Source organism: Herpailurus yagouaroundi, unplaced genomic scaffold (genome assembly GCF_014898765.1).
Source record: "Herpailurus yagouaroundi ecotype Mexico unplaced genomic scaffold, PumYag 29, whole genome shotgun sequence".
Lineage (NCBI taxonomy): Eukaryota > Metazoa > Chordata > Mammalia > Carnivora > Felidae > Herpailurus > Herpailurus yagouaroundi.
Window position 1 is genome coordinate 103,808,927 of NW_024412377.1, and position 13,884 is coordinate 103,822,810.

Here is a 13,884-nt window from a genome sequence, read left to right on the forward strand (position 1 = left end):
AAATAAAATGTAACATAGATCAGATCTACCCCTCAAGACCCTTTGATACCTTCCAGTTCCACTTATGTTAAAATCAAAACTTTATCCTGGTTTGCAGAATGTTACATGATGTGTATATTGCCCACTTCTGTATGTACATTTTATTCTATGCGTGTCCATTCTTACAAAGCTGGCCTCTCTTCAAATGTATACCAGGTTTATACCTTCTTCAGGGCCTTTGTACTCCCTGCTCTTTAGGCTGGAAACTCATAACCCAGATTTCACTTGTCTAGCTTCTTGTCTTTCAGAACTCACCTGAAATTTCTCCCAGTTTAATCCAGAACTGATATGCCCACATGCTCTATCATATCACCCCACTTAGATTCTCTGTGTGGCATTTATGAAACCTGATTTTCCTTACCTGTTTGTTTCTCCAGTAGAACATAAGCTCCATAAGAGCAAGAACCTTGTCTATCTTGGTAACTCTTGGCATTCTAGCATCTGGGATAGTGCCTAGTTCCTGTTCAGTGTGGCTCAGAATAAGTTCATAGTTTGCTGAATGTTGAACATTAACACGTTTTTCCTCTGATTCGTAGATAACCATTTTTAGATATAAAGCTTCTTGTAGATTATTTCCTTTTGATATTTGGAAGTACTGTTACTGAGTCAAAAAGTGTAAACATTTTAATAGCTTTTGATACTGCTGACTGGCTTCCCACAATTTTTATTTCCATGTGTATTGCCTCTTGAAAACATCTATTTTGGGGATACCTGAGTGGCTTAGTCAGTTAAGCATCTGATTCCGGCTCAGGTCATGATCTCACGGTTTGTGAATTTGAGCCCCATGTTGGGCTCTGTGCTGACAGCTCAGAGCCTGGAGCCTCTTCGGATTCTGTGTCGCCTCCTCTCTCCACCCCTCCCCCACTCATACTCTGTCTCTCAAAAATAAACATTACAAAAAAAAAAAAAGAAAACATCTATTTTACCACAGCCTTAAGTAGATATGGACCTGATTTTCTATTTTGATAGTTCTAGCAACCATTAAAGGATAGGAACGTACTGACATTTTAAATATATTTAATTTGAAGGATGACATGGATGAAAGTTAGACTTGGTTCATTTGTATTTATAAGCACTACTATTACATGTACCTGATTATACTGTGTTACTAAAGCCTAGCAGATTTGCACTGGACTTTTAACTATGGTCCTGACCATTAAGTTGCAGATGTTTCTGTTTCTTTTATGAGTTCAAGTCGCAGTTTTGGGGAAAGCAGTCTTGTCCCCAGAATTGTGTGCCTCAAATTCAGGGCCAACTATGACTGACTTGTTCCTGAGAAAGGATCTTAAGATTACAGAGTATTATTTCTATATTTGTATACAATACAATGTAAACATACATTTACATTCAAAAATGCAAAGAAATTGTAGTTTCCTGGATCTTGCATTTTTTGTCTCTTTGAAATTGTTACCATTAAATAGAAGCCACTACTCATTGTCAGATTTCCTAAACGCTTAAGTATGTTTGAGCCACCATTAGCTTCAGCTAGTGTTTCTTAACCATTGCTTCACAGAAACACGAGCTGGACAACTTTTTTGTTGGCAACCCGTTCCCATAAGAGCAGCTAGATAGAATTTGGGTCCAGCTCTTAACCTCTAGAAATCCAAGCAAATGCAAATGACCTGAAAGTAGTGTTCTTGGAATAACATAAAATAGGCTATAACTTTGGTTCTTCTTAAGAACAAATAACTTTTAATGCATCTTATGGCCTGTAAGACATAGATTAACAATGAAGTAGAAAGTTAGTATATATAAAAGGGAAGATAGAAGATGTGGAAGCCAGAAGAGATGAATAGGACATTTGCGTTAGGTCTGACCAGGAAAAACAATAAATATTTGAGTATTGATCTTGTTTTGTTTTGTTTTGTTTTTAACTTCTAAAATGTTCTTTAGTATGTAGTGGTCCTTAATGGTTTTATTTTAATAAATGAGTGTGACACAGTGTTTATTTTACTTGAAAGAATTAAGGTGTAAGTTAGCTCAGGAACATCACTGGGCATAGTGAGAGAAGAAAATTTTATTTCTTTTTTATATTTTAATTTTTTTAATTTATTCATTTTTGAGAGACAGAGAGACCATGAGTGGGGGGAGGGACAGAAAGAGGGGGAGACACAGAATCTGAAGCAAGCTCTAGGCTTCAAGCTGTCAACGCAGAGCCCGATGCGGGTCTCGAACTCACGGACCGCGAGCTCATGACCCGAACTGAAGTCAGACTCCTAACTGACTGAGCCACCCAGGCACCCCCAAAGAAGAAAATTTCTTAACAACAGCCTAATAATTGTTTATTTTAGGAACACTTAAAGATTTTATTTATTTTTGAGAGCACAAACGGGGGGTAGGCAAAGAGAGAACATGACAGAGGATCTCAAGTGGGCTGTATGCTGACAGCAGTGAGCCAGATGTGGGGCTCGAACCCAAGTCGGACACTCAACCTACTGAGCCACTCAGGTGCTCGTCTTTAGGATCACTTTTAAAGCACATTTGAAGACCATAAACTTATTTTCTGATATTTTGTTAAATAGAATTAGTAAAACATCTTGTATGAAACAAAGTGTTTATTCATATCTGTATAAAATGTGTATGCTATTCTTTAAAATTCCTTTGTTTTCTTACAGGGTTTCAAACAAAACCAAAAAGAAGGAAGGTGCTCACATTTCAATTAAGAAGTAAGTCTACTGTCATTATAAAAGTGATTCTTACTTTTATATGTATTTCAGTTTGGGGAAAACATATCTTTAAAAATCAAATGTTAAAAAAACAAAAGCTAATGTAAAGCTATTAAATATGTTTTTAATTATTTTTAATTCAAGTACAGTTAACATTGTTATTTTACTTGCAGGTGTACAACACAATGATTCAGCAGTTATACGCACTACTCAGTGCTTACCACAACTGTACTCCTAATCCCCGTTCCCCATTTCACCTATCCCACCACCCACCTCTCCTCTGTCAACCACAAGTTTGCTCTGTATATTTAAGAGTCTGTTTTTTGTTTCTTTTTTTAATTTGATCCTTTGTTTTGTTTCTTAAATTGTACATATGAGTGAAATCATATGGTATTTGTCTTTCTCTGACTTAGTTTAGTTACTTTTGTTATACTGTCTAGATGCATCCATGTTGTCTCAAATGGCAAAGTTTTGTTCCTTATGGCTGAGTAATATTCCTGTGTGTGTGTGTGTGTGTGTGTGTGTGTGTACACATCACATCTTTATCCATTCATCTGTCGACGGACACTTGGGTTGTTTCTATATCCTGACTTTTATAAATAATGCTGCAGTAAGTACAGGGATGCATATATCTTTTTAAATCGGTGTTTTCATTTTCTTTGGGTAAATATCTAGTAGTGGAATTACTGGATCATATGGTAATTCCATTGTGAATTTTTTGAGTAATGTTCATACTGTTGTCCACAGTGGCTGCACAGTTTGTATTACCATCTATAGTGCTTGAGGGTTCCTCTTTCTCCATATCCTCGCTAATAGTTAACAATTTCTTGTGTTTTTGATTTTAGCCATTCTGACTGGTGTGAGGGGTATCTCATTCTGGTTTAGAGATACATTTATCTGATGATGAGTGATGTTAAGCCTGTTTTCATGTGTCTCTTGACTATCTGTATGTCTTCTTTGGAAAAATATCTATTCATGTCTTTTCATTTTTCAGCTGGATTATTTAATTTTTTGGTGTTGAGTTGTACACATTCTTTATGTATTTTGGATATTAAGCCCTTATCAGATACATCATTTGCAAATATCTTCTTCCATTTGATAGGTTGCATTTTTGCTGGTTTCTTTCACTGTGCAGAACCTTTTTATTTTGGTGTAATCCCAGTAGTTTATTTTTGTTTTTATTTCCTTTATCAGAGGCTGCATATCTGGAAAAACGTTTCTATAGCTAATGTCAAAATGATTACTGCCTATGTTTTCTTCTAGGAATTTTATGGTTGCAGGTCTGACATTTAGGTGTTTAATCGATTTTGAGTTTATTTTTGTTTATAGTGTAGGAAAGTGGTCCAGTTTCATTCATAGCTGTCCTGTCTTCCCAGCCCCATTTGTTGAAGACATTGGGTTTTCCCCATTGTATATTCTTGCCTCCTTTGTTGAAGATTAATTACCATATAAGCATGACTTTATTTCTGAGCTCTCAGTTTTGTTCCACTTATTTATGTGTCTGATTTCATGCTAGTTGCATACTGTTTGGATCAGTACAGCTTTGTCGTGTATCCTGAAATCTGAGATTGTGATACCTCCAGTTTGATTCATCTTTTTCAAGATTGTTTTGACTTCTTTGTCTTCTGTGGTTCTATCCACATTTTAGGATTATTTGTTCTAGTACTATGGAAAATGTTGTGTATTTTTATAGGGATTACATTAAATTTGTAGATTACTTTGGGTAGTATGGACATTTTAATTATATTAACTCTTCCATGAGCATGGAATATTTTTCTATTTGTGTTATCTTCAATTTTTTTTTATTAGTGTCTTACAGTTTTCAGGTGCACAGGTCTTTAAACTCCTTAGCTAATTTTATTCCTAGATATTTTATTGGTTTCGGTGCAGTTGTAAACAGGATTGTTTTCTTAATTTCTCTTTCTACTAGCTCATTATTGGTGTATAGAAATGTAACAGATTTTGTATCCTGTGACTTTACTGAATTCATTTATCAGTTCTAGTTGTTTTTTAGTGCAGTCTTTAGGGTTTTCTACATATAGTAATATTAAATGCATTTGCTGTCAAAACAATTTGATAAAAGATTGAGCTACGTGCTCTCTAGAATCATCATGATGTCAAAGTTTCATCTCAGCAAATACTTGGTTAGTGGTGTGGAAAGAAAACCATCTTTACAGTAAAGAGATTCTTAGAATCACTGGTGATACTGCACTACTGTGATGGGACAGACTTGATTTTGATATGATGCAGGGTGAAATACACAAAATAGCCTGTGAAGTGTTTCGGTGAAAAGAGTGTAACTGGAATTTAATCAAGCCTATAAGATCTGCTTCCCATTTACTGGAAATAGTGGGCTAGAGCAGCAAGTTAAATGACCTCACAAAAGAAATGATCAGATAGATCCAGAATGTGAAATGCTGTAGTAGATAACTGGCCTCCTTTCTTCAAAAAGTCAGTAAAAAAAGGATGCCTGGGTGGCTCAGTCAGTAAAGTGTCCAGCTTCGGCTCAGGTCATGATTTTACAGCTCGCCAAGTTCAAGTTCCCGCAACAGGCTCTGTGCTGACAGCTCAGAGCCTGGTGCCTGCTTTGGATTCTGTGTCTCCCTCTCTGCCCCTCTCCCTCCCTCCCTCTCTCTCTCTCTCTCTCTCTCACACACACACACACACACTCTCTCTCTCTCTCTCTCTTTTTCTCTCTCAAAAGATAAACATTAAAAAAAAATTTTTTTTAATTAAAGTGAAAAAAAAGGCATGGAGTAACTGCTCTAGATTAAAAGTGACTTGGAAGACAACAGCCAAATGCAATGTGGTATCCCTGGTTGGAATCTGGTTGAAAGAGCCATCTATAAAAGTCTTGGGAGTGGGGTGCCTGGGTGGTTCTGTTGGTTGAACATCCGACTCTTAATTCCAGCTCAGGTCATGATCCCAGGGGTGTGGCTTGAGCAAATCAGATTCTGTGCTGACAGTGCCAAGAGCTTGCTTGGGATTCTCTTTCTCTCCCTCTCTCTCTCTCTTTGCCCCTCCCCCCCCCCAATAAATAAACTTAAAAAAACATGATTTAGCAAAATGTGTGTGTGCATGCATTTATGGCTGTTGAGTGTACACGGTGTGCATATTGATGTTTATTGTACTCCTTTTTCTATTTATGTTTGAAAAGTATGTAAGAAAAATGTTCACTATTTTTAAATTAATTAAGCTGTGTGTCTATCACAGTATTCTTTTTTCATGTATTATTTTACACTTTTCCATATTCATCTATATTTGATACGGATACCATCATAGCATTTTGTGCACAATACATGTTTCCTCCCTTGACATCACTTTTTTCTTTATTTTTTTAATGTGTATTTATTTTTGATAGAGTGAGAGCAGGGGGAGGCGCAGAGAGAAAGGGAGACACAGAATCCGAAGCAGGCTCCGGCCTCCTCGGGGCTCAAATCCACAAAACCATGAGATCATGTGAGATCATGACCTAAGCCAAAGTCGGACGCTTAACCGACTGAGCCACTCAGGCACCCCTTTGCCTTTTTTCATAACAGGGTAAATCCTCTTCAGACTTTTTTGTTTAGTGAAAACAGTTGTTGCTAGCGTAAGTCTTTGGTAAACAGCAGTGGCCTAAAACTCTGGAGAAGCATGGGGATCCTTGTATTCTATCATTCTTTTAATTTTATTTTAAAAAATTACATTGTTGCTTGTTATATAGAGCAATCTGATAGGAAAATATTTTTAAATGAAGAAAGTTAGAGGCAGAAATGTGTTATGCTACCTGCCATTTATGTAAACGCATTTACATACATGTCTCTGTGTGAATTGATGGGTCGCCTCAGGGCTGTACTCAAGTAATCTCTGAAGAGGGACTAGAATGTGAGGGAGACTTCACAGAACAAAACCCTTCGTTTTTATTTGGTTGTGTTGTGCTGTGTACATTTATTGGCAGTAAAATTAATATATAGTTGAAATAGATCTGATAAGATGTTTCATGATTACTCCTTCCAACTCTTTAAATTTTTCATTTTTATAGGTGATTCATACAGTGTTCTTTATTAGGTAAGTGCTTTTTCTTCAGAATTTTTTTTGGAGAATCCTCAATGCCAGGATATAAAAATGTTCTGTTTTTTGGGGCGCTTGGGTGGCTCAGTCCGTTAAGCATCCGACTTTGGCTCAGGTCATGATCTCACAGTTTGTGAGTTCGAGCCCCGCGTCGGGGTCTTTGCTGGCAAGCTCCTAGCCTGGAGCCTGCTTCAGCTCGCTCGCTCGCTCTCTCTCTCTCTCTCTCTCTCTGCCTCTCCCCCACTTGTGCTCTCTCTCCGTCTATCAAAAATAAATAAATGTATAAAAAAATTTTAATGTTTTTTTAAAATTGCATGATATTTTTGTATACAGAATTGTACTAATTTAATTGAGCTCTTATGGATGGAATTTTAGGTTGTTCCCAGTTGTTTGCTATTTAATGCTATAGTTATATTCTTTTACATAATTCTTTCTGTAGATGTATGAACACATCTTTAGAATTCTCTAAATAGAATCTATAATTCTAATCTGGATATAGATTCTAGAATTAGAACTGCTAGATTGAAGAGAACCTCCATCTATAATTTTAATAGATTTTTTCCATGTTGCTTCTCAGTAGAGACTGTATTTATATTCTCACCAACATTGTTTGAGAGCTCCTGTTTCCCACATTCTTATTCAGTAATCTGTGAAACCTTTGGATCATTCATGGTCAAATAGTTCGAAATAGTCCTCTAATTGTATTTATAATTTTTTTTATTGATTTTATTATTGTAAAGTTCATCTTTTTGTGTGTTTAAGAGCTCTGTCTTATGTTTACTGGAAACTATGAGTATCACCTTGCCCACTTTTTAACTGGGATCTATGTTTTTCCTTTTTGTTTTGCAAGAATTCTTTGTGATAGGATTTGCAAATACTTGCTTTCTAGTTTATCATTTATTTGACCTTCCTTTTTGGTGATAGTGGTTCTTGTCATTTGAACAGAAATGTTTGCTCTCCTCTATCCATTTGATTATTTTCCCTTTATCATTTTAGATATTTCTGTTTACTTTAAATTGTTTTTCATAGTTTATCTACAGTCAGTTCTCATTCACAGACTCTGTGTTTGCAAATTTGCCAGCTTGCCAAAATTTATCTATCATACCCAAGTCAAGAATTACTTGACAAGGGCAGAGTGGCAAAAAATTTGAATCCTCTGACACAGATACTCTCAGCTGAGGTTGAACAGTGCTCTGTCTTCATGTGTCATCTCCTGCTCTAAACAAGCATTCTTTGTGCAGTCTTTTTAGTGCCACATTATTCATGTGTCTGCGCCTTTTGATTTCACTCTTTAAAGTGGACACCAGACATTGTGCTTTGTGTTCCCAAGTGCAAGAAGGCTGTGATGTGCCTGACAGGGAAATTATATGTGTTAGGTAAGCCCCATTCAGGCATGACTTAGTGCCACTGACTGTAATTTCAGTGTTAATGAATCATTAGTATGTTAGAAGAGCCTGGCTAGCTCAGTCAGTAGAGCATGCGACTCTTGATCTCCTGGTCGTGAGTGTGAGCCCCAGGTTGAGCTTGGAGATTACTTAAAAAAAAAAAAAAAAAAAAAAGTCACCTGTAACATCAATATGTATTAAGTAACGTGTCTTTCATCAGAAAGACACATTTTAAAAGATTAGGAATTGGTCAGTTGATAAGAATGTGACCAGAGGCTTGCCTGAACCTAGCCTTGTATTTCTTCTAGGAACATTGGCTTAGTACTCACAAATTTATTGTTTTTAGTGACTTTATTTTATTTTACTTTAAACAACAGTGTTAATTTTATTATTTATTTATTTTTGAGAGAGAGAGAGAGAGATGGGGAGGCACAGAGGAAAAGGGAGAGAGGGAGAATCCCAACCAGATTCCACACTGTCAGCTCAGAGCCTGACATAGGGCTCTAATTCACCAACCCTGAGATCAGGACCTGAGCCAAAAGCAAGAGCCAGCCGCTTAACTGACTGAGCCCCCCAGGCACCCCCTGTTGTGACTTTTTAGAACATAACTACCATGAATAATGAGAATTGAATGCATTTCTTTTCAAGTCATTTTACAAGCAGTCTACATAGAACAGAGAGTGAAAATAACTTTGTTAGCAATTTCATTGAGAAATTACATACAGCAAACCCAAGTTTTTACTCCATCTTTTCCCAGTATTTCATTCATGTGCATGTATGTCTGTGTATCTAAAGTGGATAACGTTTTATTTATTGTTTTATTTATCAATCAATCAATGAGAGGGAGAGAGAGAATCCCAAATAGACTCCACGTTGTCTGCGCAGAGCCCAATGTGGGGCTCCAATTTCCCAAACCATGAGATCATAACCTGAGCCAAGACCAAGAGTTGGATGCCCAACTGACTGAGGCACTCAGACACCCTAAAGCAGATAACATTCTTTTTTCCTTTTTTAAAACTTTTTTTTTTTTAATGTGTATTTATCTTTGATAGAGACAGAGCTCTAGTGCAGGGGCAGAGACAGACACACACACAGAATTTAAAGCAGGATACAGGCTCTGAGCTGTCATCACAGAGCCCAATGTGGGGCTCACACCCACAAACCATGAAACTATGATCTGAGCTGAAGTTGGACACTTAACCAACTGAGCCGCCCAGGTGCCCAAGTAGATAACATTGTTTATATGCAGCTAACTGTTCATTAGTATGCATGAACCTGAATATGTTTATCTTATAAATACTCATTCTAGATTTCAGATACATTTTTACTATGTTCTAGTTTATCATTTCTTTGATTCCCGTGGATTCCATAAAAGCACAGTACTTTTGGGGCTCTGAATGGATCAGTCATTTGAGCATCCTACTCTTGATCTCAGCTTAGGACATGATCTCATGTTTTGTGAGATCGAGCCCCATGTGAGGCTCTGCACTGACAGTGTGGAGCCTGCTTGGGATTCTCTTTCCTCCTTATCTCTCTGCCCCTACCCCACTTGCACACGAGCTCACTCGCTCTCTCAAAAAAATTTTTTTTAATTTTTTTAAGGTTATTTATTATTGAGAGAGAGAGAGACAGAATATGGGCATGGGAGGGGCAGAGAGAGGGGGAGACACAGAATCGGAAGCAGGCTCCAGGCTCTGTGCACATAGCCTGATGCCAGGCTTGAACTCACAGACCACGAGATCATGACCTGAGCTGAAGTCAGATGCTTAACTGACTGAGCCACTCAGGTGCCCCTCTCTCTCAATAAACTTTAAAAAAGAAATTGTTAGGACCGGGGCGCCTGGGTGGCTCAGTTGCTTAGGCTACTAACTTCGGCTCAGGTCACGATCTCACAGTTTGTTCGAGCCCCATGTTGGGCTCTGCGCTGACAGCTCAGAGCCTGGAGCCTGCTTCAGATTCTGTGTCTCTCCTCTCTCTACCCCTCCCCCTGCTCACCCTGTGTGTCTCTGTCTGTCTCTCAATAAGAAATAAACGTTTAAAAAATTAAAAAAAAAAAAATTCTGTTAGGACAGATGAAATACCAGTGCTCCTTAAATTTTTTTTAATCTTTCACATTTACTCTTCCAAATGAATATCACAATTAGTCTAATTATTTATCCCATAAAGATTGAATTTAGTATTGCATAAAGTCTATATTAGCATACTTTTGTTCTAGTTTTATTTACCATGGTGAGTGTATTGCTTTCCTTTTTTTTTATTTTATAAGAAAATAAGTTTTTAAATTGCATAATTATATCTGGACTTTTTCTCTCCAAATTCAGGTGCAGCTCTCTCCCAAGGAGAATGGTATTTTGATGCGCCATGGTTGATGTGAATAAAATTTCATGTTTTTCTTCATGAACAGTTGGTTGGGTGGCATAGCCATCTGCATTGCCCTATGTTGCATGTGACTCATGCTTCGATAACCAGCCATGTGTTTCAAGGGAATAATCAGTTTGAATAACTCAACAGTGGAAATGTGAGTAACTAAAAGAAACTCAAAGTCACACATAGTGCAGAAAAGTCAATCTGTGAAAATATCGACTGAACATATTTGTATATTGTAACTTTCTTAGTAAGTATGTTAAGCTTTTTATTAATGCCTTTAAAAATAAATGACAAATTTTTTTTAAGCTTGACTGTATGAGTCTTTTTTTTTTTTTAGAATATATATGGTGAGGGAAATCTAGTAACGGATAAAGAGAACTAGTCAGACTTATTTGGAGAAAAGGTAGTATTGTAAAGACCCAACCAGTTGTAAAACAGTGTTGCTGATAATCCAGGCTTAAGAAACACAGCTTCTCTGAAGCTGAGTGTCACAGGAGTAGACCTCGCCAGTCAGGAACCACGGCTTTGTTCCGTTTCTTGGAAGTCATATTGTCATTATCCTCTCCTCTTTCTCTCACTTATCTGCCTTTCATCTAGCTTCCTTCACATTTTCATCATGCCCATTGCCTAACATGGTTGTCCAAGCTATTCTGCCCTCATCACTACCTTGTGGTTCCGTCTATCATCCATTTGACTATGTGTGTGTCACTTCAAATTCTCAGGAGAGGGAGAAAATCCTATTGTTTCAATTGAGTGTAAGCATTGGTATCCATGCACCAGGGATTCTTCCTAGTCCTTTTAGCTGTGGGAGCAGAGGTTAATATAAAAAGTTCTATTTCTTTCAGAGATTTTGCCTGGAAACACTAAATATGCCTAACCTGTTTGTAGCTGCCCAGTACATATTTGTTGAATAAAATGAACATTCAATTCCTGGTAAGTAAGCTTCACAGAATGGGATATTCAGTGGCTTAAGCTTTCTGGTACCGGTGAGTAGATTTTTATTTTTCATGACAGTCAGCCAGTATTTTATACATTCTGCATATTTTCATTGCCTAAGTAGGTGTGGCAGGTTAAATTCAGGTATGAAGGTAGCTTATTTGCTTTCAGAGACATTTTTGCATCTTACGTCTTTTGATACCTAATGCCGTTGGAAAGTGGTTGCAGGTTCTGGCAAATCATTCATCTCAGGAATTATTCATTCAGTTTTGTTTGTGTGCTAGGTACTCTTCTACGTGCTTGGAGACCACAGTAAGCCAAACAGACAAAAGTTCCTGCTTACATTGGTGGGGAACACTAGTAAACAAAATGTATAAGGTGGCAATAGTAATACATGCCATAGACAGAAATGAAGCAGGAAAGGGGGTTAGGCAGAAGGCAATTGGAATGTGAATGCTTTGTTTTGTTTATTTTATTTTCAGAGAGCGAGCGAGCATGCGAGAAAGGGTAAGAGGGAGAGAAAGAATCCCAAGCAGGCTCCACGCTGAAAGGACAGGTCTTGATCCCGTGAACCATGAGATCATGACCTGAGCCAAAATCAACAGTCAGACACTTAACCTGCTGAGCCACCCAGGGGCCCCTGTGGATGCTTTTTAAAAAATTTTTTTTTCAACGTTTGTTTATTTTTTGGGGACAGAAAGAGACAGAGCATGAACGGAGGAGGGGCAGAGAGAGAGGGAGACACAGAATCGGAAACAGGCTCCAGGCTCCGAGCCATCAGCCCAGAGCCTGACGCGGGGCTCGAACTCACGGACCGCAAGATCGTGACCTGGCTGAAGTCGGACGCCCAACCGACTGCGCCACCCAGGCGCCCCTTCTTTTTTAAAAAGAATGGTCAAGGGGGCACCTGGCTGGCGCAGTCAGTAGGGCATGCGACTCTTGATCTCGGGGTTGTTAGTTCACCCCATTTGGGTGTAGAGATTAAAAATAAAATTTTAAACAGTTAAAAAAAAAAAGAATGGTGAGGGAAATTGAGCTGACATTGGAGCAGAGATGTGAAGAAAATGAGAGCCATTCGCATAAATAGAGAACCTCCCAGGCAAAGGAAATGACAAGCACAAAGGCCCTAAGAATAAGTTTGGCCTGTTCAGGGAATGGCAAAAAGAAATCAGTATGGCTGGAATGGAAGTGAGCAAGGAGGAGAGATTAAAAAGATCGAGGTAAGTAAGAGAGGTAGGTAGTCAGGGGTCAGGTCACACATAGACCACTGTATTTACTTTGATCTGGGATCCATTGGAAGGTGTTGAACCAAAGGCATAGCGTGATCTAATGTATTGAAGAGTCTTATGACTGCAATTTTTGTGTTGAAAATAGACCTTACAGGCAACCTGGGTGGCTTAGTCTGGTTAAGCGTCCGACTCTTGGTTTCAGCTCAGGTCATGATCTCATGGTTTCGTGAGTTCCAGCCCCACATCCGCCTCTGTACTGGCTACGCTTAGCCTGCTTAGGATTCTCTCTGTCCCTCTCTATCTGCCCCTCCACCACTCATGCTACCTCTGCCTCTCTGAAAAATAAGCTTAAAAAAATTTTTTTTAATAGAAAATAGGCCATAAGTTTCAAGGGAGGAAGCAGGCTGACTAGGACCAGTGGTCAGTAGTGATGGGATCTATTGACAAATGCTAAGTAAAGCTCAGCATTTGCCAGTAGATTACATGTAGAGTATGAAAGAGAGAAATCAAGGATGACCCCCCCCCCAAGATTTTGGGCCTCAGCAAGTGGAAGAACAAAGAATTAAAGACAGGGAGAAGTCAGCATAAAGAGTGCTTGTGGGAGGTTTGCCAGGGTGGCTCAATCGGCTCAGTGTCCCAGCTCTTGACCTCTGCTCTAGTCGTTAGCCCAGGGTCATGGGTTGAGCCCTGTGTCGGACTCTGAGGTGAGCATGGCGCCTGCTTAGGATTCACTCTCTCTCCCTTTGCCGCCTCCCCTGCTTGCATGCACTCTAAAAAAATTAAGTAACCAACAGTACTTGTGGGAAAGGAAAGACAAGAATTGGGTTAAGACAGGTCAAATCTGAGATGCCCATTAACAGGAGTCAGATAGGAGTCAAGAGTTCAGAGGAGAGATCTGGGATAGAGCTGAAAATAGGTAAGTTAGCATAGACTTGGAATTTAAAGTCGTGCAACAGGACCAGATCACGAAGCAAGTGCGTTTACATAGAGCTATCAGTGTTTAGAGGTCAGATATGAGAAAAAGCAGTAAAGGAGGCTGAGAGAATTCGAGGTTGGTTAGGAAATCCAGAAGGAATGCCCTGGAAGCCAAATGAAACTTGAGAGGAGGGAGTGACCAGCGGCATCAAGCTACTGCTGGGTCAGGTGCTGTGAATAAGTCAAGGATGCAGACTAGTGTTTATCAAATTGAGCATTGCAGAGATCATTGGTGAC

The 13,884-nt window shown here is 38.6% G+C and overlaps 1 protein-coding gene across 2 annotated transcripts in view; it reads left to right on the forward strand.

Annotated features, from left to right (window-relative positions):
* SMN2 (survival of motor neuron 2, centromeric) overlaps positions 1–10,818 on the forward strand; it is a 46,102-nt gene extending 35,284 nt beyond the window's left edge. Inside the window, exons 8-10 of one of the 2 annotated variants that reach the window (XM_040451310.1) lie at positions 2,655–2,705; positions 6,727–6,752; positions 10,462–10,818. In XM_040451310.1, coding sequence (XP_040307244.1) covers positions 2,655–2,702 — 48 coding nt within the window. In that variant the 3' untranslated portion in view covers positions 2,703–2,705; positions 6,727–6,752; positions 10,462–10,818. The remainder of the gene's footprint in view (positions 1–2,654; positions 2,706–6,726; positions 6,753–10,461) is intronic. The other variant, XM_040451318.1, reaches the window with a different exon arrangement.
* The last annotated feature ends 3,066 nt before the right edge of the window (positions 10,819–13,884 follow it).